At 44.0% G+C, this 10,093-nt stretch overlaps 1 protein-coding gene across 1 annotated transcript; it reads left to right on the forward strand.

Annotated features, from left to right (window-relative positions):
• The first annotated feature begins 260 nt into the window (after positions 1-260).
• LOC119461448 (vesicle transport protein SFT2A) lies at positions 261-7,434 on the forward strand. Its single transcript, XM_037722763.2, has 5 exons — positions 261-697; positions 781-1,032; positions 1,310-1,345; positions 3,664-3,752; positions 7,116-7,434. The coding sequence occupies exons 1-5, from the start codon at positions 626-628 to the stop codon at positions 7,153-7,155; spliced, it is 489 nt and encodes a 162-aa protein (XP_037578691.1). The 5' UTR covers positions 261-625; the 3' UTR covers positions 7,156-7,434.
• The last annotated feature ends 2,659 nt before the right edge of the window (positions 7,435-10,093 follow it).

A 10,093-nucleotide genomic window follows, 5' to 3' on the forward strand; every position in this document is an offset into this window, starting at 1 on the left:
CGTTGCCAGCCGTTGTGTCGCACTCGGTTCCCGCCAGAACCAGCAAATAGGAACTCAAAATCTGCACAAACCCCAAAGGCGTTTCTTCCTCATACTAAAAAAAAAAAATTGCATTGAGAATTCGAAGTGTCCAAAATGTAGATGTCAAATAATATTGTATTTTTATGCAAGAATAACTTTAGTCATGCTGCTTTTTTCGGTTAAGCCGTGCCTGATGTTCACTTGAGCTCCTAGAGCCATCCCCAAACATTAAACTTTTCTTCTTGTGCAGTATTTTGAAGAGTCGACGCATCAGTGTACGAGCTTGTTTTAGTTTCTTAGTGTACTATCTGATAGGTCACTGACGTACCGGCAGGCTATGTTAACAGCCATCTGCTTCAGCAACCTCGTTTAGCACTATACATCCACGAAGCATTTCTACATTCACAGCAGCTGCCAGCTGGATGGGCGGCTCTAGGGGTTTCTTTAGGTTTGTTTCAGGGCACGGAGTTTCAGGGCGAGTTGTAGAGGGGTTGTTTACTTGTTGTACTGTGGTGCATACACGGGCGTAGCGCTTTCTGTTTTCGTTTCTGTAAAATAATGCGGCTGTGCTGAACGCGTCCCTCGATATCGAAACGAACGAACGATGGACAAGCTGAAGAGAGCGCTGAGCGGCGGCGAGGAGCGTGGCGATGAAGAGCAAGGCATCGTGACCCAGGTAAGACACCGCCGTGTCGGCATATGCGTGACACGATGCGAAGCATATATTTCAGTGTACGCAATGCGTTTGCGCTGTTTCAGATCGTGGACACCTCTAGTCTGAGCTGGTCAACGCGGGTAAAGGGGTTCGCCATCTGTTTCGTTCTGGGCTTCGTCTTTTCGCTGGTGGGCTCAGTGTTCATAGCGTTCCCGGGCGGCCTAAGGATGTTCGGCGTGTTCTACACCTTGGGAAACCTGACAGCGATATGCAGCACGCTGTTTCTCATGGGGCCTGCCAACCAAGTCAAGAAGATGTTCGCGCCTACGCGGGCTATCGCCACCTGCGTCATGTTGGTAAGTAGCCGATGACAGCTTCCATTAGAGCTGACAGGTGGCGGAATCAACTTGGATGCGTTGTGTCAGAGTTGTGCGATTTGACGAGCAGCATATGACGGCTAACGAAGTAGCGCGCGGTGCAGTATGAAGGCGCCTTGACAGGTGCACCTGTTCGAAAATGAAACGTAACAAGTAGCGCGCCACTAAAAGCGCAGGTGCCCTGACAAGTACACGTCTTAAAGTTGACAAAAGCGTGAAATTGACGGCGTACTCATACCGCTGGCTGTTCTTGCAGGCATGCCTGGTGCTCACACTCATGGCGGCATTTTGGGTAAGAGGCAATTTTATCTTATACCCGTTTCCACCGTGATTTGCTTGTGAAGAGGTGATTCACGCGATAAATAGGACACTTTATCGCTCACCTGGGTGTGCTTGTATTTTTGGTTGTGTTTCGTTTGCAAACACCACAGGATTTACGGAGATCAGCATGCTAAAGAGCATTCCTACCACATTTCGTCTTTACTGTACGCCCTTTTAACCGTACACCTTTTTAACCGTACGCCTTGTTAACCCCTCACAAACGGGACACTTTCAATCACGATCGAGCATTTGCACAATCTGATGAAGGGAGCCAATTCCGATCGCGAAATTCGACCTCAATCGAGCGCGATCTAAAGTACCCTGTATCACCGGGATAAGCATTGTATAGTTTTTAGTATTTTTAATGTTCAGGAAAAATTGGTGCTCTGGTAATCACAGAAAGCTAACTTGTGGTCAACCTATTGTTAAAGTCGGCACAATATCAAAGGTCTTGCAATGAAAGTGTAAAAAAGCTTACTCTCAACCTGTGTAATAGTTAGGTAACCAGCGTAGTACTTTTTTTTTTTGTTATTAGTGGATTTTTATCTTATTAGCATGAGAGAAGCTACCTTACAGCCCTGTCACCTCAAATTCAGACTGATTTGTCTACCTTCTTGTGATAAAGTACCTCATGGCTAGAGCCACCATTCGCATGAAGGAAGCAAACTGACTAGGAGGGAGCATCACCTGACACCTTTGAAGCCATATAAAAAAAAAAATACCATGGGAAATAGCTGTTCACCATGTGATAAGAGCTAATTTCTAGCCTCCAAGTATGCAAAGAGTAAAGCGGAGAGTGGGTGTCGAGCATGGTGGCGAGGGAACATCATGACACAGGTGTGACTAAAAGTACCACGTACCAAACAATGCCTTGAAAAGCCTGGAAACCATGTAGAGCCTCCCTATCCAAGAGTCGGCACACGCAGGTAGCCCACCGTAAGGTGGCATCAGAGGAGGCAGCCATGCCGAGGCTAGCTAACTCGCATCATGCTCCCTCCTATTCTTTTCCCTTCCTCTTTGACTGTTCATGTGCAGGGTATACCAGTTCCTAATTTAATTTCACTACAAGAATTTAACCTCAATTGAAACCTAACAGGAGGAGCATTTTATATGTCACTTATCTCTTTGGTTGCCTCTCAGAATGGCACGGAAAATTTTGTGAGCTGTACGATGCCTGTTCCCAAATGGTAAAAGTGAAAATTCTATATAAAGGTGGCTGTCAGTTAACAGATTTTCAGGGTGTTATGCCATGTTCTTTTTTACGTTTATAAGTATTGACCAGGATTAATTAGCACCTGGTTTAGCTGATCAATGGTTCATTAAAGGCCAGCTGCAATGAAATTTCACACTGCCTAAATTGGTTATAAATGAGCAGCATATGCTATTGAACCAATCTTGGCAAAGCTGCAGGGCTGGCAGATGTCTAATTTTATTATTGGGCAGCCTTTAAATAGCACCTAAGCAGACGTGTGCACCTGGTAGCTAGCATACATGACGTAAGTCCCAGCGCTTTGTCTCTGCTTAAAGATATGTCAGTGCACTGCAGGCAGTTACGGTTTGCACCCAATCTCGTAGGTCTTGCCAAGGAACCATGTGTTCCAAGTCATGCTTGACTTTCGGCTAGTGATAACAGCATCGCTCCCCCCTCCCCCCCCCCCTTAATTTGCAGTAATAACGCGTCTACTTTTGCGGGCACTTTGCGACACGTCCACTCGTATTTCAACCATAAAATTTTGCTTGGAGGCTGTCTTGTAGATCCAAACCATCTGAAACTAGGCTTTTTATGCGGCTCAAAATTTAGATGCAGTTGGCCTTGAAGACTGTCCATGCATGTAACTCTGATAAATAAAAGTGTAACTCTGTTTATATTAATCAATCTCACAGCCTACCTCTTTGGTAAAAAGCTGATGTCTGTTCTGTCATAACAATACAAATCCTCCGACCAGTTCCAAGATAGAGTATCAGATAACCCCTTGGATGGGAATCACTGTGAAACCAAACACATAATCTCATTCAGCTGCATTGAAATTCAACCTCAGGCTGAGAACACCAGTGAAGTCTCTTATAAAATTGTTAAAGTGCCCATTTTAGTCATTTCAGTAAAGGATACGCCAATGGTTGCAATAAAATAATTATACTACAGTTGACAGTGCATGCTTATTTGAAACTTTCACGTGAGATGCAGTTGCTGAGTATGCAGTCGCAAGAAGTTTGCTAGCTTGAAGTGACAACCAGCAAGTGCAGGTTCTTTATTCTTATAACCTCTATTGGCACTCGCTTGCTTTGCAGTGGAAAAATGCATTGCTGACGATCATCTTCTGCATAGTCCAGTTTATAGCCATGACGTGGTACTCCCTGTCATACATCCCGTTTGCTCGGTAAGTGCCACTTGAGTGCTGCTTTCACATTTGACCAAGCCAGAATGAAGCGCGAACTGAATAAAAAAAAATATACAAGACACATTTGGATTCCACATTTGCCATTGTAACATTGGTGTGCTTCAATCACAGATAGGCTAGAGCAAACTTAGTGCTCAGTTTTGTTGCAGTTTGAAGTAATTAGCTCGAGAAGTGTTCAATCACTGCATTCTTCAAAAGCGCCCTGTGGTTCTACAGCAATAGTGTTTATCATTTCTTTCAGCTTTCTATGTGACCATTTTGCCATCCATAGGTCGCACCACAAAGCTAGCTACCTTACACTGCCTTTGTAGTTGCTTAATTTATCTGTGTGAAGGTTGTCTAAATGTTTCTTCACTCAAAACTGTTGTGAAGCACCAATAGCAGCAATTAGGAACTTTAATGTGAGCATATATATATGTATTACCCGATATTGCTTGCCACAATGATTGGCTCTATGTTCAGTATTATTAGCAGTATCATTGTAGCTGAAGTGATACTGAAGAGACACCAGTGACTTCAATGTAACTGGACCAAAGAGGGTTTGATTGACAGAAGCAAACAGATGCATCCATTCTGTAAATATTGTGACTGCTGCTGTGAATTAAATGGGCACATATATACTACCGTATAGACTCGTGTAAGGGCTGCACATCTTTTTTTCAATTTTGACGAGGTGCGGCCTTTACATGGGACACCGAACCTTTTGGTCAAAATGGTGCTGGTGCAGCCGGCGACTTGTGCACACCCCGGATCCCTGGATGCACCATTGCATCAGAGGTCAACGCGCAGCTCTCGCCATCTAGTAGCAGCACGTGAAAGTACGCAGCATGCAAAAATTCGCCGATGCACGCATGCGGCATTGGGGCACCAAACACGATGGCTTCTCTGTTGGAAATTTTTTTTTCGTAATTTCAGGCTGCCAAGTTGGAGGTGCGGCCCTTACATGAGTCTATATGGCACATTGCTCTGCTCCAGTTTTGAAAAAAAAGAAAAAGGTTAAGAGCCACAAAAGCAGAAACTTAGTACCACAGTTAATAGCAGTTTCACTGCCTTGGTTTGAGCTGTACATAATGGCAAGTGTTGCCAGTGCTTAAATTTAGGGGGGTCTCGGGTTGGCTCGGAGCCCCCACTAGTATTCACAAGGGATCCGAGACCCTCCTCGCTAGACTTCATACTGTCAAAGTCTTACTGTCGCCTGTCAAGTATACCAGATTTGTTGTTCTTGTAATAGTTTTGATAATTTTCGTTTCATTCACTTGCAAAGCAATTTTATTAATATTTACTCCACTTCATTGATTGTTTGTATAAAGTGTAATTAAAACACATTTTATGCAAAAATTTTATTTACACTTCGTTTTACAAGGTCTCCGTCGCACCAGACCGTTGAGACCGTTCAGAAACACTACCTTTGTACTTGATGTCACGATTACTATAAAATAGTGGTTTCGCGAATAATATTACATATGTTAAAAGTGCCGACTCTTCTTTCCATTGCGAGCTGTTTTACGCCGGATACCGTCCAGCACACTGGCAGAGCATGGGGATCGCTTGTTCCATGTCTGCGTCATAAATTGAGCAGAAAAAAAATAAAGAAAAGCCACCTTTAAAATTATTTCGCCTGTTTGTAGGAAACAATGTGTAATACAAGCTATCAGCCACTTTTTCTCTCCCTCTTTATTTCCCTCTCCACCTTTGCTCGCATCACTAGAGACCCCCCTTCGATGGAGCCAGACTTTAAGCACTGAGGGTTGCCTACAGGCAGAATAAAATGTTTTCCTTGCAGAGTTTTGGCATTTAGTACAATGGTCTCTGCCTTAATGTCTTCGGCCAACACTGACCGACAGACAGCAAGCATTTGTTGGTTTAGAGCAGGAACACAGGTCGAGGAAGTTTGGCACGCGACTGGAAAGCTCAGTCAGAAGAGACAGACCGCTGCAAGGTCTCCGGCTCTAGTGGTATCACACACGACGTAAAGCAAATGTGCACCTATGGTTCACATATGACGAGAGCTGTCTGTACAAATTCCAAACGAAACCATAAGTGACTTGGGGTGAAGCCCACTTCCATTCTCTGCCTGGTGTTTCCTCCCTATGCTGAGAAAGTTTCTGTAAAATATATATATATATATTTTTTTTCTTTTTGTAGATTATGCTTATTCTCAATGTGTTTTGCACATTTAATCCAAAATTTTCTTTCGGGTATTTATATGTCTCGTCCTTTAAAGGGTTTAACAAGCCACTGCAAAAGCCAAACCAGTCAGCGAGTGGTGCGATAATGGGGAAGGTGAAGACATTAGTTGGAGCAGCATGTTGGGTGCGCTACTCCACAACAGGATAGTGGCCTGCAAGCCAAGAGACGAAAATTGAGCTCTTACCGCTGCCATGTATCCGCTAAAATTTCACCGCAAAGATTGCAATTTATGGCCCCACTCGTCCAGTAGAACACTCGGCGCCGTTACTTGCCTGGTTTCGCGAAGACCAAAATTGAAAGTTTTCTTTGTCTCTGCCTCTGTCCGCAAGTGGTCTAAAACACGGTGCCCACGATGTCACCGGCTGCTTCCGGTGGCCATGGTACACCAAAACATGGCCTTTGAAATTGGTTTCCATTACTATGAGGGAGCAGTTACTGGGGAATGCAACGTGGACACCGCGGGGGATGCAGATGAGGGCAATTTCACTTATTCTTTTTCTTTGACACTTCGGGAAAGCAATAGTGCCGAGTTTTGTGTGATTAGTACTACAAAATGTGATGTTGCTGCAATATTTGAGCAAGAACAACGCAGTGGTAAAGAAAATCATTTTTGGAAATTGTGATAAAAACATGTATCATTCTACTTGGGGGTACACGCTACCTACCTTAGCGATTATGGCATTCTGCTGTTTGACCATGAAGTTGCGGGTCCGATTCCCGGATTCTGATGGGAGGCGGAATGCAAAAACATCTATGTACTTATATTTAGGTATGCATTAAAGAAACCAAGGTGGTAGAAATTGATCTGGAGCTCCCTGTTGGAGAGCGCTCCTAAAACACACTGCAGTTTCAGGACATGAAACACTATTAATTTATTAGTGATTTATCTAATGCTTGGTTTACACCCTGTACACAGTTTGTAGAAGTGGGGGAACAGCTTCAGCTGTCAATGGTTGTATTGCACCAAGTTTCTGCTTCTGCTTTTTTTTTTTTTTTTGCACAGCAGCGTGCACCATCAATTCTGTGCATCTGAAAGTGTGAGAATTTGACCAGTAGAGATGATGAGACCAGTAGTCTTAGTACGCAAGAATGTACAAGAAAGTCACGTGGTCAGATTGTCTTTAACTATTCACTCTGCATTGTCTCTTGCAGGGATGCTGTCAAGAAGTGCTTCCAATCGTGTATCAGCTGAACCAACGGGTGTCAAGTTGTGCCTTTCCTCTCAAGTTGTCACACATCCCTCGGGTTGTTGTTGTTTTGTGGTGTGGAGTTCTTTGTGCACATTACCACAGTCATGATTGCAGAGACTTATTTTTGATATGTAACTGTTGTATTTCAGCCAGGATCACAGGGACTGTTGTAATTTTCAGCCAGGGACGGAAAGACTGTTGTGTGCTATTTCAATCAGGAATAAGTGTTGCGTGTTCAGAGAATAAACTAATTGTTGTGTGTGCCTATGTGGTGATAAAAAGGGGTTGAGTGAGTTATTCTGCAAAATTTTTTACAGTCAAATATGTAATAGGATAGTTAAATTCACACATGGAAAGGTTTCAACCATGCCAGGTTTCAATTCTTAGCAATAAACTGGCTACTTTTGAGACCTGGCCACACGAAGTTCATTGTTTAGCTAAATGTTTGTCTTCGAAGTGTTAAATCTACTCTTTTCCAAGAAGTACAGCTGGCTACAAGAGTTGACAAAACATGGCTTCAATCGCAAATATGAATGTACTCAGTGAAGGCACGAGCCTACTAATTCAATGCATCACTCCATAGGTTAAAAAGTCTACTACACACTTAGAATTTGAAACTATGTTCCCAGGCTCTGCAGCAATTCATTCAATCTTTTCACAAATTCTGTGCCCTGTAACCTTTTGTGGCTGACTATACATTGGTGTCTAGTGTAGCTTTTCCCCCCCAATCTTTCCTGTGTGCTCCAATAGGGAATATGATCTCCATAAATTTAACCACTCCACTCAGGCAGCAACTGTCAATGAGCCAGTAGTTCTAGGGTTACCATCATTACACTCGCTTCGAGCACAGTTGCATCCATGTCTTGCCTCGTACTAGATGCTTCTGTTGTGAGCTTCTTGCCCTCAAGCAAAAGTGGGTCACAAGCATGTGTGACCCACTTTTCCCACGTGATCCTGCTGCTATCCTGGTGGTCATCTGAATGACTCAAGATCTACGTGCCCCACACTGATAATAGCAAAGGGTTGCAGAAATGCAACATGGCTCTGGAGATAGGCCATTGAAGAGCTTATCACTTTAGCCTTCTATTGACATTAACCTTGTTCTTAGCCCATGGCCTGGCACTACAATTGCAAAGCACACAACAGAAACATTAGCGGAGTTTCCTGTATGCCATGGGGCTGGATGAGTGACTTTAGCAACACCGTTGTGCAACATACACATCCACTCCTTTCCTTTTCATTTGTCACTGTACTTTTCACCCCCTTTCCTCTTCCCCAGTGCAGAATAACAGGCTAGATTGCACCAGCTCAGGCCAACCTTTCGGCCTTCCCAGTAAATCAGTGTCAGAAGGCCAGCACTTAGACGAAGCACAAGAGTTTTTGGGTTATGTTTAAAGCACTCACTACGTGTGGACGATAAGTGACACTTTTCTTTCAAGAGACACATATTGCACTTATTCCAGTCCTGCAATTAAAATCTAATTACTGCTAACAGCAGTAAAAATAGCCCAACTCCTTGATAAATTTTGAGACTCCCACATGATCTTGGGAACCCCATTTTTATGAAAACAGAATTTGAGTTCCAAGCTGAGGACTGGACACTTTTGGACAATGCCGAGAGGCTCTCCCTAATGAAGCTTACATGCAGAAAATGCAAGACGCAGCTAGCTAGCGAGCCTTCCATAAAACTTACTCCTGGAGCATTTTATATTTTTTGCACTACTTCACGAACCTGTGAATACTGGATGGTAGTTGCAGTGCAATGCAAATGCCAGTGGAGCAAAGGAAGAATGCATCTGCGCCAATGTTGCAGGCACTACATCTCAAAGCTGTGGAGTGGTACACGAGGCAAGCCAGATCAAAAACTATCCATGCCTGTCGGCACCCTACACCATAGCAGCCATTCCATTGTGGTTGCAACATCTGGTTTATCAAACCACCATTATTTCACCATTTCCTACCTTATAACTCGTCTTCACAGTAAGGTCGACTTCCTGGTGTGGTGGTTTTGAGTGACTTGAGAAACAAAAGCAATGCAGTGCCACTGGCACAAAAGCACACGAGTGGCAACACTGCAATATATTTCACTGTTTTCGTGCAAAGTTTAGTTTGATAAACACCACTTTGAGCCCAAGGAGGCACCTTGTCTCGATACCTTGCCATTGATCACATAATTGACCCAACAAGTGTCCAGTTTTACAGACAGCAGCCATCTGCAATCACGCCAGAGAAAATATAGACTCGAGGCTTACTTGGGGGAAATGATTAAAGGGAAGGGAGATTGTGCCAAGTAATGTTCACCAAGGAAGCTTATGTGCTTGGCGAGCTAATACTGGCCTGTGCATTCCCACATGAGGCGATGCACACTTGACCTCCCAAGCACACAGGTAGACTTATTGGCAAGGAAAAACCGAGCCGCTCTCCTCCTCGAACTGGTATGTGCGGAGGCGGTTCTCCCAGCAGTAGGCTTGCAACGGTAGCGGTGTCATTACGAATTAGTGCGATTTTAACGTGGCTTGTCTGCGGTTTGCTGTAATGACAGCAGTCTCGGTTAATGGGCTACTACTGTGCTGCAAACGTCACTTTCGGAAGTGCACATGAAGTGCATCTTGAGCCGCGGCGCCTTCGTGGACTCCGCCATTGCAGTTGCAGACAAGCATCCTCTTTGGATTGCAAGCATAAAATGAAACGACTTAATGCCATCAGCTTCGTCGCATGTATATTCTAGAGATTTTGTTTCCAGCGAGTGCACAGCGACGAACTCGACACCCACGATCAAACTCCAATATGAATGGAAAGTGCATATTCGAATCTGTCAACTATTCCTTCGTGCACGCACATTAAAAATGATCTGTTCAATTGTGTTCTAAGGATATGCTTGGCAACCAAAGTTCTGGTGAAAGTTGGCCGGGCACGTATTATGAAAGCAGTACGTGCCAA

Source organism: Dermacentor silvarum, chromosome 8 (genome assembly GCF_013339745.2).
Source record: "Dermacentor silvarum isolate Dsil-2018 chromosome 8, BIME_Dsil_1.4, whole genome shotgun sequence".
NCBI lineage: Eukaryota > Metazoa > Arthropoda > Arachnida > Ixodida > Ixodidae > Dermacentor > Dermacentor silvarum.

Bases quoted from the DNA above. Each gene is read 5' to 3' on its own strand.
- LOC119461448 (XM_037722763.2), top strand. From the start codon at position 626: ATGGACAAGCTGAAGAGAGCGCTGAGCGGCGGCGAGGAGCGTGGCGAT. The intron at 1,033-1,309 runs GTAAGTAGCCGA...CTGTTCTTGCAG, and splicing joins TCGCCACCTGCGTCATGTTG to GCATGCCTGGTGCTCACACT. The intron at 3,753-7,115 runs GTAAGTGCCACT...TGTCTCTTGCAG, and splicing joins TCATACATCCCGTTTGCTCG to GGATGCTGTCAAGAAGTGCT.